Genomic DNA, 18,890 nt, shown 5'->3' on the forward strand with positions numbered 1-18,890 from the left:
CTGGTGGGTCTTCCTTCTCTTGCTGTTAAAACTCGGGTATGCCTCTTTTGCTAATATTAAACCTGCATTTAACCTTACACACTTCGCACATGGAATATTGATCAGACTGCATCTTTAAAAAAAAAAGAAAGTCCTGAGTCCTGCAGACAGCTGGCTCGGTTACTGCAGCAGAATGGATTGATTTGGTTCACTTAGCACCAAAAGAAATATGCTACAACAACAGTTAGGTTAAAAAACAACAATAATGAATCCCATTGTGACAAAAGGTGTGTACTAAAAAATGTTTTCATTTGTATCTCATAATTGTCCTTTTTTTTGTTATTTTTGATAATATGAAAAATCACGGATTGGTTAGTTTTCTACTTGAGACAAGACTGCCGAGTGTTTGCCTGCTGCAGCCTGAAACCGCGTTTGAAGCCGAGATCTTGTTGCTGCTCTCGGTTTCAAAGGCATGCAGGTGCACATTCCCGGGAAAGAGTTCTGTATCACGTTTAAATGTCATGGTTTAATTTTTCCCTACTGCTGAAAGTTGACATATCTTAAAAGCAGTGCCATGTATTGACAAAAACAATGAGGGGAATTGTGTGGTGGACGTGATGTGAAATCTTGTGGTAACACTTTGTTCTTTTTGTGGCCGTCACCAAAGGGGAAGGAAAGGTATTGCAGGAAATCGGGCAATGGCTTTGAAGGGTTTTTTTTTTTTGCTTTGTCCATTGAGCTGTGTGAAACGGCCAGAGGGAGCAGCGCTTTCTGTTTTACGTCACTGAGACAGTGAGGATGACTTTCCAATCTGCAGCGGCAACGCATGACAGTGCCGATATATTCTTTTCGATTTATCGGGAGCGGAGATTACCGATTAGTCCTCTGTCTTCTGAAACAGTCATGGTGGCAAGCAAATGTTGGGTTTTTTAGCTTCACACACGACTGTGAGATCCGTAGTAAAAAGTGGATTAATTTTACAGACAAATGAAGAAAAAGCACATGCTCAAAAAGCATTGCCAGACAACAGCTGGAATTTTTTATTTTCTGTATGTTTGAATAACATCAGAATATATGTTTCTCCAGGCTGAGGAATGTTCCGCTTATCTTTTCTTTGCTTTCTGACAGTGGAAAGAGGAAGGAAGTCTGACAGAATATTTGCTACCCAATTCATAGACTGTTGATTGCTTTAAACTTCAACACTGAAAACAAAAAATTATGTTGAAATTTAATTCCTCGGCTTTCTAAAAAACACGAATTGTGAACTGTTCTGTGCATCCTGGTGTGCTTAAAATCTAGACATAAAGCACATTTTAACTAAAATTGTTTTTACATGATAAGGATCATATCCAAATTTTTTATTAAAAGTGTTTATGGCTAATATTGATGAAGGTTTTTAACATAAGTGCTGGGCAATTTTTATTTGATGTACTATTATTGAGCTAAAATGTAATAATCTGACTAAAACAGGTTATTTAAGGACAAAATGTTCAGATAAGAACAGGGAATAAAAGTGATCATTTGTGCTTTCTTGGCATACGGCCTTAGTTGAAGTGGAACAGAGTAACACAGGCGCAATAATCAAACTCTTATCAGCAAAAAGGTCCTTACTTCAGTAAAGATGTTGCCACCAGCCATGCTGAAAAAATAACCCAGTGACTTTATAAATTTCCTTGCTTTGTTTGCTTGTGAATATTCTGTTCCCAGAGTGTAAAGTGGCGCCAACAGGTTCTTGAAGTTGTCCCTAAAGTAACTGACAGAGTTTCCATGTACTTGGGTTGCTGACTGGAGGAGAATAAGTGCAGTTCTTTAGAATCATGAGTAAAAATAAACTTTAACCAGATGCTGGACAAAGCAGCCTTTGATGTGATCTTTGCAATATTGTTGCATTGTTTTATTAAAATTCCACACCCATGAGTAGAAATAAAAATGGAGAATGGGGTAATCTTTACATGGGAGACCTGATGGACTGGCAAATAATAAGATGTGCTATATTTCTAAACTCTGTACTGGGCCTGGACATAGACCATCCTCTAAACAGAATAACAATAAAATAGGATAAAATGAAAAGAGGTCTTGATTTCTGTTACCACCTGCTTGAGCTCTTAAAGTGATCCTAACACAGCTTTAAGAAGGGTCCACACCTCATAAAGAGTTTATATTTTGACCAGCTGTTGTCAAGCTGAAATATTAACCATTCCCTAACAAAGAATTCATTTGGATCTTTTCTGAATCTCATGTTACCATATTTCTTATAACATTGCTTTAGTTTCATCTGGCAAATTTGCCTGTAATTAGATTAACTACAGAGGTTATCCTATAACTATTATGAAGATATCTAATGAGACTAAATGGATCTGTTGTGGTCAATGATGATGATACATTCTTCAGTCCCAGATTAAGTTTGGTTACTCCTCAGAGGTCCTTAACTAAATTGTCTAACCTGTATTAATTTTCACTATGTGAAGACTGGAAGTGAGTACGGCATTTCAGAAGTTTTCTGTCCAAAAATAGTGAAGCATCTGATTTAATGTTTTTCATATGTATGCCCAGAAATTGCATTAGCTTTTAACTCATCCTTATACCAAAAATACAGTCATTAAGCCACTTACAGCAGTTATGTTTCTCTCATGTATGGAGTTGGCCAATTCTGTAGGAAACAGTTATACATTAGTTACAGAAATGCATCTCATCCAAATGAATCTAACAAACGAGGAATTGGTTATACAACAGGATGAGTTAAAATTAAATATTAAAGAGGAGAAGTATCATTAAGGTATTGAGCAGTTCTGTCTTTGCTTGCTTGCACTTAAAATATATTATGAGGTACCAGTTTGTCAGATACCATCTTAATGCATTCACAACGTTGCAGACTCTTATTTTCTGATGCCTCTTAGTTCAAAACAAATCCAAGAACTGGAAGATCTCCATCAGGGACACTGACCATTTTCAAAAACTGGTTATTGTTGCTGTTACTGCAATGGGGGTTGGCCTGAAATTGTTCCATTATAGTAAATGTGATTTTACCTGCAGTAGAACAGACACGTTTAAAATCCTACACCAACAGGAATTCCCCTTCAGTAAGATTTTCCACAGATGCACTTTCCAGGCATCGAGCTCTAACCTCGGTGTCATAGAGTAACTCCAGAGTTGCATTCAGACTAACTCATTCAGAGTTGTATAATTATTCAGGCAACCCTCTTAGTAACAAAACAGAGTAGGATTGCTCAAGCAGTAACAAAAGTGTTTTGGCGAGAATTGTGTGTTGAAAATATTGATGTCAGAAAAAAGAAGCTCAGACTCCCAAGATGGACACACTATCCTAAAACTCAGCTCATTCTAGTACACTGTAATTGTGATTACAACAGTGTTGGTACAACGACAATTCCAGTTTTTCAGTGCAACTAACCATAATCGTATTTCGAAAAGGAAAATTTCCTAATCTACCATTTCTTTAAGCCTCCATAATATTGTGATCCAATTATCATGTAAGTAATTTAGCATTGCTCTTTTGAGCCTTTTCTCTGATTTCTAAATCCCATCCTCTTTTTCTCTAGCCTTTTGGTATTATGTCTTTCCCAGTTCCCTGGGGAGAGGCATGTAATCTTGCTTTCTTGTTCTGCAGTGGGCGTTTGGCGTGAACCTGTGGGAACTGATGACTCTGGGACAGACTCCCTATGTCGACATAGACCCTTTCGAGATGGCCGCATACCTGAAGGACGGCTACAGAATAGCACAGCCCATCAACTGCCCCGATGAACTGTGAGTATCGGCCTTTTAGGACTTTCTGTTCCCTAAATTGCTTATTTCCACAGATCTGTTGGCCTCGGTGTAAATTGGCACACGACCAGGAAAGATGGTATTTTCACGATTTCATTGCACATCAGAATGTTAGTGAAAGCTCACTGAGTGTCTCAGGGTTCTCTCTTGCAAATGACCAGATTTAATTTTTCCTAATTGAATTGTGTACTGTTGTTAGGGATGACTTTGCTTTGAAAAATACACTCTTCCCCATTGGTATTGTCACTGAACTTTTGCATTTTCTTTAGTAGTATCTTCTCTAGTTCCCCAGGCTGCTGCTTCTTTTTTTTTAGCATTGCCAATTTAGAATAGCCAATTGTTTGTTTTTTTTGCACCTTGGCTCGAAGCCATGAGCACTGTGACCGCACACGGGGGAGAAGGAAGAAACACAGGCAGATTCCATACCCTCCCACCTTTGAGCCACCATGGCCTACACAGGCCTATAACAGAGGTTCAGCACTAATTGGAGGAGAGGTCCACTGCCAGCCTGCTAAAAGGGTTGCTGGAGCCCAGAGCCCAGGGTGACGAATCCCACCCTAACCCTTGTAGGTGCTCGGCGAGTTGAGTAACGTGGCTGCTTGAGGAATCAGTCAGTCAGCTTGTTACTTGTTATTTTAGCCTCCACTCTGAACAGTTCCATTTGCTGGTTAAGCCACTCCAGTGTCCTTCTCTTTTTAAGTTCTGATTTATCTCAAGTCCGTGTAAGTTCAGGCCAGAATTAGGTTTGTGCTTTTGTTTGATGTCATGTCTTGTGATACGTTTGCTGAACTAGGAGGTTCTAAATAAAGAAGACAAGATATTTTTGGTTTGGATATTGGTTCTACGACATTTGTTATCTTGTGCAAAAAAGATTTGAAAGAAAATACAAGGAACTTGTAGTTTACAACTCTAGTGGCTACTATGTGGATTTTTAGCATTAAAGGTTATCAGTGTCCTGTATTATTATAAAATTTAAACTACAGTTGCATTATATGTTGAATATGACACAGAATGTCACCTTAAAAAACACCCTTCACATATCAGTGGGAGATCAAAAGGGAAGGAAGCAGCATTTTTAAAATAATGCTAATACAATGCAAGTAAAATGAAGATCATTGTGTAAGAATAATGTAATGTTTTGTTAGCATGAGAGGTTGCAGAAACAAATGTAATGGGTGCAGATCTTAAAATAAATATTAAATTCTGTGGCAAATATTTAATTTTTCCCTGTAATTGTGGGATGCTTATCAATTCAACATCTTATTAACGTAGCTAATTCAGTTACTGTACTAATTAAATCTTCATGAGTGGGAAATTGGTTGACATACTGATGTGATATTTTTTACTGTTTCAGATTTGCAGTGATGGCCTGTTGCTGGGCCCTTGATCCTGAGGATAGGCCTAAGTTCCAGCAGCTGGTACAGTGCCTCACTGAGTTCCATGCAGCTCTTGGGGCATATGTCTGAAATCCAGCCTGTGGCTCAACCAAGGCCTGCAAAACTGGTGATCAGCACTACACATAAGGAAGTTATCTTCCAAAAAATTGTGCCTTGTTATATATATATAAAAACTTGTGGACAGCTTTTAATGTTGTAAAATATTCTGAATTTTTGTAGTGTCAGAAATCTCAGTACATTTCCTCTGCCTGAAATTTCATTTCAGTGAAATGTTTGGTATTTCCTTGATCTGAACAAAGCCCATGAAAAACCTGCGGCTGATTGGAATCTCAACTGAGAAACTTTATTAAGAGGTCACGTTTATTTTCCTGTGCTGCGAAAGTATTCCTTGATTTTGGTCAGGACCTTGAACAGATTTGACAACCTAAAAGTTTAATTGCACACTTAAAGGTTTGTAAGATACCAGTGCTCAGAGTACAAGAAAGCTACTGCAAATAGCATTTTTATATCATAACCTGATAAATTTTGATGTCTCCTTGGATAAATGCAGATATTTTAAATTAATTTTGTTTGACGTTTATTTATATTTTAGATTTGAGGTATTTGTAAGAGTGAAAAAGAATAATGCGAAAACAAGTCAAATCGAAGTTTACTTGTTGGCTGTCTTCAATGAAATGTCTGCTCTCATGCAAGAGAACATAATGACCAGAGGGCTGAGATATGACAGATGTTTTTTCAAGGTCCTTCTCAAGTGCAGATCCAGATCAACTTTTAAAGGAGGGTTTCTTTGTCCGTCTTCCGGTGTTATCAGTTCTCGGCTGTTGAATATCCTGCTCCAAGTTGATATATTACAGTTACTTTCCCAGTTTAAAAAAAGTGTTCCTGCAAACATTTCTCAAAGCTGGTTTGTAGATAGTGTCACGGTGAAGCAAGTTAACATTGCACAATCAAAATATTCTTCAAATGTGACTTTCACAATCAGAAAGACAAAGGTTGTTTACTTAACATTTTTATGTCATTTTAAAGGGGGCATTTTGCAGAAGCATTTTTGTTTTTTTACGTTTAAGGTGAACAACAGAAAATTGAATGTGTAGCACAAATAGTGAAATAATAATGATATCTTTAACAAATGCTGCTATTTGAATATGTTGTACTATTCTCGGCAGTGTTTTTTTTTTTTAATGCAGAACACAGGAAAGAGCCAAGACGTGTTCAGATATTTTTAATCCGCGTTTTGGTACACTTTGGTGTTTTTTCTTCTTGGGACAAGCCCCCCCAGAGTTATGAGTTACACAGTAAGCAAATGCTATGAGCAGATTTTGTCTTCAGTTTGGTTGGTCACACTGGTGACATTGACAAGGTTGTTGATTCCCATCACCACCCTGGGTGAGCTTAGCCAAGGAGCTACTACAGAAGGACTTGATGGAGAGATGCTGGGCAGCGAACTTCAGGAGTGAACATCGGATGTCTTTTATGTGAAGGGTGGTGCAGGTAATTGATAGGACTTGGATGTTTGTCTTCCTTCTGAATGTTCGTTATAACCACGTGTTATTGATACTCGTGTCATCGGGAGCACGCTTGAAAAGAGATGACAGAATTTTGCAGATGTCAGTCATTTGATCTCTCTTAACATCAGTTGAAAGCTGGAAAAAACTGAAATGAGGTCAACGAGACTGATAAGATTATTGTTTTGTTTTTTTTCATGTTTTTTTTTTTTCCCTGCTCTTTGTAGGTTGTTCTAATATGGAACTTAAATGGTCAGGCAATTTTCTCCCTAAATCAGAATCTTTCAAACTGTTAAAATCTGCTTTAAGAGGGGCTTGCCAGCAACTACATATTGCCATACAAGTTTTATTTTAGTGATTTTTAACCCTTAAGGTGAAAAGTTTTAAATTCTCAACAGGAGAAGCGGACAAAAGACTAATTTATCTTAAAACTTCACTGATTTGTGTAATTTAAATGTTTGAGATTCTTTGTTTTTTTTCCTGAAATTACAAACAATAAAAGCAGAAGTGTTTTTGAGAGTTTCAGTACTGAGTTTGAGGTATTGCATCATTGTTGCAAAAGTCACTGTTTCACTGTGTATTTGATCTTCCTATTGGCTTTAATCTAGACTGTTTACAAGTAACTGATTAATTTGTGTTCTTCAAAACTAGTAGGTTAAATCTCAGAATTTACTATAGTGGAACATTCTTCAGATTCTGTACACTTTGGTTTAAGCTACAGTATTTGTAGATCTATTTAAAATGTACTAGAGCAAATGAAACATTTTAAGTATAGCTGGGAAATCAGATTTAACATATGAACAGTCAAATTTTAAGACTTTGAAGACAGATCCTAGGAACGAGTTGCCTCTTTTGAATGTCACTTGGTCAGCTACTTTTAAATTGCCTTGTGTTCACTCATTTGTCTTTCCAAGTCTATGATGCATTTATTTAATGGCATCTCATTTCATAATGACCTGAATTCTGAATAAGGAAGGATTAGCTTTAGAGTAATAAAAAGTTAGACATTTTATTGTGCTGTATCTTAAGGAAAAAGCAAACATTGTGGGGTGTTAATGTTGCAGAATGTTAGCAAAATATTATATTTCCCAAAGTATCCCAAGCTTTCTTCCATTTTATTTTTTCTACCTCTTTTTAACAGCAGCTACTATTATTGCAAAATGTAAGAAATGGGTCTGTGAGAAATGTGTAATTTATTTAAGTTTAAAAAATGGTAGTTGCTGTAAGAATGCTTTCAGGTTCTCAAGCCTTGCATTAGTTCAAATAAAAAGATGAGTCAAGGAGCTGTTAGGCTTTGTGCTAATATGCTTACAGTTTCTACATATGGAATTATTCCTTTGCTTACCAAGCCTTGTAATTTAAATGCATTCTTGGTAATTTAATTACTAATAGAGAATTAACACCACTGGACTTAATCCTCAGATCACAGTACCCGAACATCTTATGCCACTTTTTCAGAATAGCAGCTTGTCATATTCTTTAAGTTGAACACCTAGTATTTTACCTACTATACTGAACAAGCCACAAAACATACAGGTGTATAATTGTGCGATGGTATAAATACATTTTATTAAATTAAGGCTGTGGGCACTGTTGCTTGAACAGTGGAAATGTTATGATTATCACAAAGTTTCACAAAGGTGCCTTTAAAAAATTTAATCCAGAGGGGTGATTTTCCAATTTGTTTAGACTCCTGTGTTTTTAAACGCTAATGTTTAGATTCTTCAGGGCTTAAGAGTAGGGCATCCCTGTGATTCAGTATTGCAGCTGTAGAGCTGTAAATATTTGTAAATCCAAGCTTTTTCAGACACTGACCATGTGAAGTGACACCCTAGGAGTGTAGTATACAAAATTCTTTTTATATATCTGCTGCTAAGCGGTACGGCATTGGTTTTGAAAGGAAAACAAAAATTGTAAATCAGAACTTTGTATATATTTTGCAAAAGATATGCTTTGTACTTTTGTTTTTTTGGGGGATGTCGCCAACTTTCATTGATCTGTGTACATTAAGGAGAAGAAAAGGACAATAAAGAAAACAGAAGTAACATTTGCGTTGCTACAGTATGGTTGACTTCAAATTATTTTTAAACAGCCATTGGTTACTGACGATGGATTTGGGTTTTCTTGCAGCACTTAATTACTTGTCTCACAGCTCTTTCTTCTCGGTTAAAGGTTTGAAAGCAAAATATTTAGCTTTGCAGTACAAAGTAGTGTTAGTTTTTAGATATGCTATCTAATTTTTGTCATGCCCTCTGTAGCCAGAGGGTGCTCCTTCTCTGTCCTGTCCCTAGTTTCTGGTCTGCTGTCCTTCCGGTCTCTCTCTTTCCCTTGGGCTATATATTTCTGGGTCTTGCACTCTGCCCGGGCTCAGCATTGACGTTCGGATGTCCCGAGACCCGCCTAGCACCAGGTCTGAGGGCATAGGTTTCTATACGGCACTCCTGAACTCTTTGCACTACGAGCCCGGGCCCGTTCTGCTGCTACGCATATGGGTCTTTTTCCGCTCTCCTGCTCCCTACAGTTAGTCCCTTTAGACGTCCGTGACAATTTTGTAGTGTTAGTTTTCAGATATGGATGTTTTAATAAGTTGTATGAGCTTGATTACACTGTACTTCCCCCATAAAGTTAATCTATGAAACCAAATGACAAAGCAAAATTATTTTGAATGGACCCGTTGCAGGAAAGAGAAGTTTCAGACAGTTTCACACGGCAGTCTTACAGCTAGAGCTTGAGGTTTTTAGCCTGAATGGCTGAGGAGCTGTGAAACTTTTAATTTTTATGCTTTTTTTAAATTTGCATTGCTGTTTCTGTGAAATTTGTGAGTGAAATATAACTTCTCTATTCCTGAAGTCTTAGTTCTACAGCAAGAAATTATTACAAATCAAGGGCAGTCCCTCTCCCTTCATTGCAGTCATTTGATTTGTATCCTATCAAAAAAAGTGTAATTCAATCCAGAAAATATATATATATTCCTTTTTGAAGCCTGTTAGAAATGGTTTAGAAGACACCAAAGGTATAATTCGGTCCAGAATATATATATATATATTCCTTTCCAAAGTGTTTTAGAAATGGTTTAGAAGACACCAAAGATATACCAAATTCTACATTTTGATTTCAGTTCTTGTGCACTCTCTCAAGTTAAAATAGTAGTGTAAAAATTTCTGGTTTTGATTTTGGTTATTTTCTTAATGATATGAAGGTAACATGGATGATTATCGATTGAGAAATGTGTGGTTTAAAACAAGAATTTCACAAGCAAGGAACAGAACATACCCTCAGGATCGTGCAGCTGGGGATGGTGGAATAGATGGGACAGAAGTGGACTGTTGTTGAACCACATGGAATGCGGGTCAGCTCAGTTCACGTACGTGAAATGCACAGCAGGACACAAAAAGAATTAGCCAAATGATCTGTACGGTGAATAATTTTCTTTGATGTTTCAGAGCGATTTGAAAGCATACCTCTAAATACGAAAAGCTTCTATAAATCCTGAAGGCTGAAGTGAAGAAGGGAAAAGGTGAAGGACTTTCTGACAGATGGAATGCAAAGGAATGTGTTTTTGCCTGCCCTCTTGCTTGTTGAAAGTAGTTCTTTTTGCTCCTTTTGACATTTTTTACACTTATAACAATATGCTAGAAGGCCTCTCTTGATTACAGGTTTGTAGCTGAAGTGTACATTACAAATGCAGGTTATTATGTAAAAGAGAGAGTTAAGGTGATCCGCTACACGTGTTGAAATTAAAAACATAAAGGTTTTTGTAAAATTACAGACAATTCCTTGAAATCATGTTTCCATGATCGTCCCATAGAGGAACATTAAGGGTCTCGTTCAAGAAACCCCCCCCCCCCCCCCAAAGGTCAAGAAAAACTATATTCATTGTTCTTGTAAAATAAAATTTAATAAAAGTAGACCAGATTTTTAGTTAATAAGGTGGTAAAGCTGGTGTTCATTTTCAGAACCAATTCTAGAATTTCCTTTCACCTCTTTTTAGTTATCTATTTGTTTCCCTGTTGATCTGAGAATGTCATCGAGCTGTTTCGTGAAAAACAAGTTTTGACTTGTCTTCAGAGGAGCTGCTGGCATGTTAATTAATGTGTCAGGCATCATTCCACGCAGAACAAAAAAAGAGCGACAGGACAAATGTATGACGAGAAATGAAACATTCTCTCCTTTCTTTCTGGAATATTTCTGCCTGTGCAGTGGCAGAAATCAAATAAGAGGGCAACCTTTGGGGGTAATGGGACAACTGCAGCACTCTTAAATAATGCGTTGCCATGAGAAGAAATATTTTGTAAATTGTCTTCATCACAAGTGTACTGCCACCCAGCTAAGTACTTTGGGAGGAAAAAAAGAACGTGCTGTTTGAAATAGATGTTAGGTAGTGAGAGAGTGATTTGGTGGGTATAATGGGAAAACTAAAAACCTCTGCCTGGAAATAGTACATGAAAGAAGACAATTTGTTTAGAGTAAATAAAAAGGAATAATTGCATTTAGTGGGAACCACTTCAAAGAATCTTTATTTTTTTGGCCTTTGTCCCCGGTGTGTCGTATAGGTGCAACAACATACAATTTTATTAGTACGATCAATACTTAGGATGTTGATTTGTTTAATAGTGTGATTCTGCAGTGAGAAGGTAAGTTTTTGTGCTTGGCCACATTAATGAAATCGTAAAGCGCAATTAACACAGATTGTCACTGCCAGGTACTGATTTTAGATCCCACATCTTGCAGGGTGTCCAAGTGTGTTCTTTGCTCTTGTGGACTTTGTTTCAATTCCACGCTTAGAACTTTGGAATAATGATGGACTCATAAAAGCCTGCAGTCAGAGAAGGCTGAGACTTTGTGATAATTGACTTTGAACACAGTATACAACTTCATAGTGTAAAGCTTCACTTTAAGAGGACTACATTCTTCCTCGGTTATCATTCTGCCAAAGGTTTTACTTGTTACCTAATCATGTGCTTAATAAGGCCATTTTAATAGACTGTACAGGTTTAAAGATGTCAGTGATATAAAGACAGAGAATATTGGATGAACTGAGAACCTTCAACAGTCAGAAGCTGTGAATTGTGGTTCACATGATCAAAGCTCTCTTCTACAGAGGTTATTGTTAACAGACACTAGATAAGTATATAACCACTCACAGAATTCTGTAGACTAAATGCAGTGCAGTAATATATACTGAAGGGCATTAAAAACTCAACAGATGAGTATTGGAACCTATGACAACTGTATAATTAATGCTTTTCAGTATAATGAAGTTATAACCCTTGTAGGTTGGCTAATTTTGTTTACTTTAATAGTTACAATGTCATTTAAAATTGAAGTGAACACTTACATTCATGTTTGTCCAGTAGATTTTAAACGTTAGCCCTCATTTTATCTAGATTTGATCAGATAATACTACAGTTTCTTGCTCACAACTTAAAAAAATAAAGCCCACATTGTGATCGCTAGTTGAGCCTACTGAATGCTGAAATTGCTTAAAGAGCAATCAGCTACTGTTCAGCATTTCTTATTTCTGTGCTCCCCTCTTAATTGGGCTAACCAAACTTACATCTGAGCAATTTTAAGAAGTCTTAACTTTTCTGCTCTGTGACCTTTTTTCTAATGCCATCTTCCAAAAGCAAGACTTGAGGGTTTCTTTTCTGTCCTAAACAAATTGTTCAACTGCCTTCACTTTGGTACTAATACATTTCTTATGTGCCACCAATCTACTGTGCAGATAACGGCACCATAAAGTCTGATTTCAACCATTTGAAGCACAAATCACGGGTAGAGGGGAAGCTGAGCACACAAAGTACTAGTTAATTGTTTTCTTATCACAAAGTGTGTTCTTTTTTTGTTTCAATCGTGATGTTGAAGAAATGAAAATTTAGTTTGCTGAGGTGTGTTCTGGGTGGCTTGTTTACTATGCTATGTTGTTCCCATAACCCTGGAGTACACTCCCTGTACAAAGAGCAATTAATTTTGCACCCCCCTGTACAAGTACGTGCTATTTTTTTAGAACAATATTACTCAGCTTTAAATTGTATTCAGAATAGAAACCACACCAATGCTTACCCTCAGGTCAGGCAATTCTATAATACCCTGACACAAAAGAGCCACCTGACACAAAAGAGTTCACCACGTCTTGACAACACCCCAGACATGAGCCTTTACTTCACAATATGGATAACCAGAGCAACCACTTTACCGTATGTTGAGAAATTTGGTAAAAAGCACAAGGATTTTATACCTCATAACACAAAATTCCCTTACGTTAGTCCCATAGGTAAGTGCTTACATGAAAACCCCCTTTTAAGTTTGTTTTTCGGTGAGCTCCTAGTCAAAACACTAGAAGAGATTGCAGGCAAACACTTGTTTGTTTGTTTTTTTTTGCAAAAAGCAAATATGACATATACTTCTTTTATGAATTATTGGACCAATTGTTTTCTGCACATAAAACAATATCAGCCTAATAGACATTTTATTTAATAGCAGGTTGTAAATACCTGGAATTTGCCCTTAAGCCCTTCGGAGATGTTCTCCACTGTGGCCTTAATTTCTTTTACGGTGTGGCCAAGAAATGGAACAGTGCCTGACAGCAATTATCGGCACGTGGAACGATGGTCCAATAAAAGCAAACATGGACGGTGACAGCAGGGGGAGCACTCCACACAGTGACTCCACTGCAGTTCAGAGCTACATTTTGTAATCGGATCTTTACAACATTACTTCTGCAGTTCAGAGTCAAGGCGAGACGGCGTTTGCCATGCAGGACTACACCATCGGGTGTTGTCGTTGATTAAAGGACGCTGTATTTTGCAGTAAAGCAGAACCTATATTTTATTTTTGTAGTAAAACCATTATTTTGAGTACCTGAATCAATGTTATCGATGCAAGGTGTTTTCTAGACATATTATACGGACAGTCTGTATTGTTAACGTATATTTTAACTTCAATATTTAATGACATGAAAATGCCAACATCTGGAATATTATCTAAATCCTCGTGACTCATATTTTCTGTTACAGTAATTAACATTTAATCACTGTTTAAATTACTCTCATCGCCTTCCGTGGGCCTAGTTATTTGGAAGCTAACCATAGTACAGTATACGACTTGTTTGCATAGGTGATTGTGGTAAAACTAGTCAAGCGTCCAAATGATGCTCAATTTCTGACGTAAATAGAATCATCTGTAAATTATCAAGGAGGTAATCTTAGCGCCTACGCATAAACTATGCTCTTCAAAATCTTCAACGAAAAGTATTTTCTCGTTAAATTGACTTCATTTGTGCCCAGATACAGATAATTTCACCTATTGTGATGCTGATTTCTACAAAGCCTTTTCCAATTTCAAAATCATCTTTCAGTCCCTCTGCAACATCACATTTTAAATGAATTTCAGCACTGATTAAACGCTGTATTAATGTTGGTTATTTAATGGGCAGGTTTCCGCCATCACACTCTTAGTACAACACTCTGAAATGGAAATCGGAGGGAAAATTTGCTAGATAATACTTTCACCTCCCATACGCATAAACTGGCGTCTATAACTGGCAACTTTATTTTTTAAGGAGGACGTTTTCACCGTCAAGAGCAGCCAGCTACACCACACCCATATCGATAAGTTAAATGGTTTCATCCCATGGAGATAAGATTGGTGCTAGTGCCAATTTCGAGGTATAATACTTAAGACCATTTCTTCATTCACAAATTCCATGCAATGAGTAAGATACTTGGAGGTGCTATTAACAAAAACATCAAATACTACGTAAATTCTCGAAACGTAGCATCTGTAGTTTCAAAACGTGTCAAAGTCTCTGTGAGTGATATTCAAAACATTAAAAAGCGTGGATATGCAGCGGAGTTGAAGGTTTGTGGGCAGAGTCAGCATTACATCACAGAAACGCATAAAACACCGAGTAAGATAACAGGAGTCCAGAGAAACACGCTGTCATCTCCCGAGTTGTAACTAGTCACCAGAAACTGCCTGAAATTCAGCAAACGAGGGAAATTTGTTTTGTTTCCGCGGAGGGGGTCACAAAATGGAAATGCATCTTAAGGAAACGAAGAAACCCCAAGCCAAAAGTGCCTCTTTATTTTGCAACATTAAGGTACTTTTATTATATATTTATTTTAGCATTATTGTTAAATTAATATTAATGATTTCGAAAGAACGTTTTTTTTTTACTTAAGAATGCAAAGATTATTGAATTGTTATTTGGAATTTTTAAAATGTAGTATTCTTTCTTGGGTGAAGTGTCAAATACACCCTTTATTAGATTTTGTCCACTTAACTGTACATGATTTTTTTTATTATGCTTCCTTAAAACCGTAAAGCAAGAACTATTAATTTGTTAACTCTCTCTCCATAGGGATAGAACTTTATTCACCTGATATCCATTATTTAGCCATGCTTCTCTTTGGAAAGGGATTTACATTTATGAAATTAAACATTTATATTACTCTAAATATAAATTATATTATTTAAAAAATCCTTCTTCACAATAAATGAAAAGGTTATTTTCCTTGCTACATTTATGTATTTAACTCACAACTTTGTCCAAGGGATAAAGTCATTTTAATACTATTCTCTCGTCACAAAATGCATGTAATACATCATTCGTGTCCTGTTCTCTTACTATTAATGTATAGATATTTTGCAAATGTTAGGTCATTCTTCCAATGGAATTGTAGCTTGTGATTTGGGTATACGCGTTGCAGAAAAGTGCTTATAAATAAAATTGCATTATAATTGCTGATTGGAAAAATCACGTTTGGTAATCATACACATACAGAAATCAATTATGTAACCTCACGTGTGTTCTCTTAGAGTCAGTGAAGGGGATTTCACCTTGGGGAAAATGTGTCTCCTCTGATGAATGTCACACTCGTTAGTTAAGCAAGTCACATTTCCTTTAAGTCTCGAAATGTTGAAGGCAGTTGCAATTAACATGCCTACGTAGTTTACAAGGTGATGTTACAAGTGTGTTATCTGCTGTATATTCAGCTCAGTTTACCGAAAATCTAGCTCGGTAGGATTGAACGAGACAAATATTTTAGTGGTCTCTTGTCAATGCTGTTCAACAGGTTGGACAGGCTAAGAAGTAACGACGCACTGATGAAAACTCCTTATAATGCAAACCAACATTTAAAACGATGCGACTTGGAATCAGTTATTGGTCTTTCAGTCTAATAATTATTGCTCTATCTTTAGATGTTGTATAGTAAATTAAAATGGTTCAATTTCATGTTCACTGCTACTGGCCTTACAACCACGGAGGTGTGGAGGGGGTGAGCGACCTCCTCTTTCCCTTAAAAACATTTTCAAAAACGCTTCTTGAAAGCCAGGCTTTATATATACAGTATATATACTGAGAGGCACTAAATGAACAACAAATAAGAATTGGAACCAAGAGCATTTGTTGCATTTATAGTACAGTAGTCTTCACACTAACCAACAGACATGTATACAGTGGCACTAAATTATATTCATAACCTGCAATGATGATTTGCACACCTTAATTCATAATTTAGAACAGTGTCTTAAAGAAAATCCAGATGTTCTCAAAACAGCTAAAATTTCATACGCTGTACTTCTGTGCCAGGTTACTGAGGCACGTCTGAGCAAACACTGGAATGCGTGGTACCAGGATGTACCTCTATAGTAATTAAGCATCATGCTCTAAGTTTGACAAGGAGTTGTAGTGCACAGTGCAGCTGTTAGCATGTGGGTATTCCCCTCTGTTCTCAAAAAGAATGATCACATCCCCTACTTCAAGGTGCCCGTCATTAGAGACCGAAAACTAATGACTGATGAATTTGATTTGAAGATTTCTCAGATCTCAAATGTTGAGTTATAATACTAACGTGTATACCTTAGGTTTATGATTGTCCCCAGTACAATTAAACATGGTGTATAGTACTCAAAATCTCTAAAGATAGATAGGAAAATACAAGATTTTAGGGAATTTATCACTTGTTCTGATTTCTTTCAGACCACATCCATACTAATAATTTTTATGGCCTAAGTGTTTTGAAACAGTTTAGTAATGCTTACAGAAGGAATTTACAGTACGGGGCATGTTTCCACCTATCCCTGTTCATCATTAACTGATCACATCTTAATAGCTGTTTAATTGGTATTAAGGCATGGAAGTTGAGTTATCTAAAGTTCTGTATTCAGAAGATGTTGGATACAGTACCCTTGAAGTTTTTCTGAAACTCAGGACTGAGAGCAAAATCAAGTTAACCAAACTCTGAACAAGCAAGCGGACCAATTAAAGGCATAAATATGCATTGGAGATTTAGTGCTGAGCAGGAATGAAAATTTGCTGACACACTGGTCTCCTAGGACCAGGGTTAGGCACTACTGCCCTAAATGGTACACCGATACAGAATCAACATATTTCATGCAAAACCCAGCTTTGTAAAGGTCAGTCCTGGTACTGAAACTGTACTAGTAGATGAGCATGGATAAGAGGCAGCATGTCACCTTTTGCATACTTGGAATAATAAATTATACAGTATAATAATTACTTGGCTCTTGAAACAATTATCTGTCTTAACTATCTGAATGCAAAATTGCACTTGTTATACATTTATATATGCCATACAACAGAAAGATCAAAACTATAATAACTAACACCTGTACAACGTCATCACTAACTTCCAAATCCTTACTACTGTATTTTGCACTATAGGCGTAAATGACAATTAAATCTGAAATGTTATTTTCACAAGCCCTGTAAAGCTGTAAAACAGATTTTTCACTATAGTGTTCTATAGACCTCAGGTGATTGTTTTAGATACCTAAGGACGAATACGCATAACACATGCACTCTGCAAAGCATTTACCTTACTGCTTTGTTTTAAGAATGCAGGAGAGCCAAAGTAGCAGCATTTGTATGAGCTTGTTTGATATTATTGCAGGTTTCTCTTGATCACGCTGGAGCACGTGCAGAAAGTATTTTTTAGCTGGTTGATGGTATTAGTAGAGTAATTCTTTCTGAGACTCTGAACGAACATGTTCAGGAAGTACAGTATATCCAAATATGTTGTTTTCTTTACTTGAAAATTCATTAGCACTGACAGTATAACAAGACTTGCATTGTTTTGAATTTTTGGGCCTTGTTTTGCTTTGCCTGTTTTACTTTAAGGAATGTAGATAAATTACAGTATGTGTAACCCATTATGTGTGTGTATTTTGTTACACTATTTTGTTAAGAAAATGTTAAAAAAATAAAGCCAAATAATTAATCATTTTGTGTGTTGGAGCGGGAGGCAATATTATTACTGGAGTTACCACCTGGCTGTTTTTTGAGGTCTAGATTGTTGCTGATAAAACAACAAAAGCAGTTATTTATTTTTCTGACGTCAGAGGACATGAAGGAACAGATTGTTACAATAGTTGGCGTTGGTGCAGTCAGGTTTCTGAATTTCCACTGCAAAGTGAAAAAACTACAGTAGGTCCCCTGTAAAATAATTAAAAAAAAACTAAAGTAAATTTAGCACTCTTCATTTTAGTTCATCTTTGGTGCCTGTGAAAGTGGTGAGGCTAAAAAAGTGGGTGCTACCTCTTTGTGTAGAAATATATTGTAACGCTTACGGCCGACAGGTACTGTGTAAGAGCCGGCGTACCAGAGCAGGTGACGTCACCGCCCTTCCCTGTGATAGCAGGACTACAGCTACTGGGCTGCAGAGAGATCTCTCTTTAGCTCACGGGGCTAGGTCGCTGCAGAGAGACGCGGAAGTCCCGGGTTCGAGCCCCGGACAGTGTGGGGCCGACCTGATGCGGCAAGGGCGCCCGCCTGAGCCCCCGTTGCGTTACAATATTTTGAGAATAAGGACCATTCTACAGGTTTATTTTGTTTAATTCATTTGTGTATGGAACGTTTGTTCATATGATAGCATATCGGGTTTGGTTACTTAAACAAAAGAATTCTTGCTTAAATTTTCAAGCGGAGCTTAGCAAAGCAGGCCAGCATTGTCTCCAGTGAGGCTCCTCATGTGTGATTACTTAGAGAAAGTATCCTGTTGTGTAGTAACTTCACTGTACCATTATTCCTAAGTCATTTGCACTACAGTATGTCGTAATTCTAACTGTACTTTCCCTTATTTAGATTTTATGAATATGAAACCATGTATAGATTATTTCTCTTAAGAAGGCTGAGGGACCTCTGATGTAAGCAAACACATCCTAGAGTTGGCCTACACATGTCTGGTCAAGAGGTTGCTCTCTT

The 18,890-nt window shown here is 37.0% G+C and overlaps 2 protein-coding genes across 4 annotated transcripts in view; both read left to right on the forward strand.

The window, feature by feature from the left end:
* ryk (receptor like tyrosine kinase) overlaps positions 1-8,706 on the forward strand; it is a 69,781-nt gene extending 61,075 nt beyond the window's left edge. For both annotated transcript variants that reach the window (XM_088913968.1, XM_088913969.1), the window contains 2 exons: positions 3,605-3,741; positions 5,114-8,706. In XM_088913968.1, coding sequence (XP_088770094.1) covers positions 3,605-3,741; positions 5,114-5,225 — 249 coding nt within the window. In that variant the 3' untranslated portion in view covers positions 5,226-8,706. The remainder of the gene's footprint in view (positions 1-3,604; positions 3,742-5,113) is intronic.
* Positions 8,707-14,560: 5,854 nt separating this feature from the next.
* slco2a1 (solute carrier organic anion transporter family, member 2A1) overlaps positions 14,561-18,890 on the forward strand; it is a 32,629-nt gene continuing 28,299 nt past the window's right edge. For both annotated transcript variants that reach the window (XM_088913951.1, XM_088913952.1), the window contains exon 1: positions 14,561-14,762. In XM_088913951.1, coding sequence (XP_088770077.1) covers positions 14,694-14,762 — 69 coding nt within the window. In that variant the 5' untranslated portion in view covers positions 14,561-14,693. The remainder of the gene's footprint in view (positions 14,763-18,890) is intronic.

Source organism: Atractosteus spatula, chromosome 4, assembly GCF_055471065.1.
Source record: "Atractosteus spatula isolate fAtrSpa1 chromosome 4, fAtrSpa1.hap1, whole genome shotgun sequence".
Lineage (NCBI taxonomy): Eukaryota > Metazoa > Chordata > Actinopteri > Semionotiformes > Lepisosteidae > Atractosteus > Atractosteus spatula.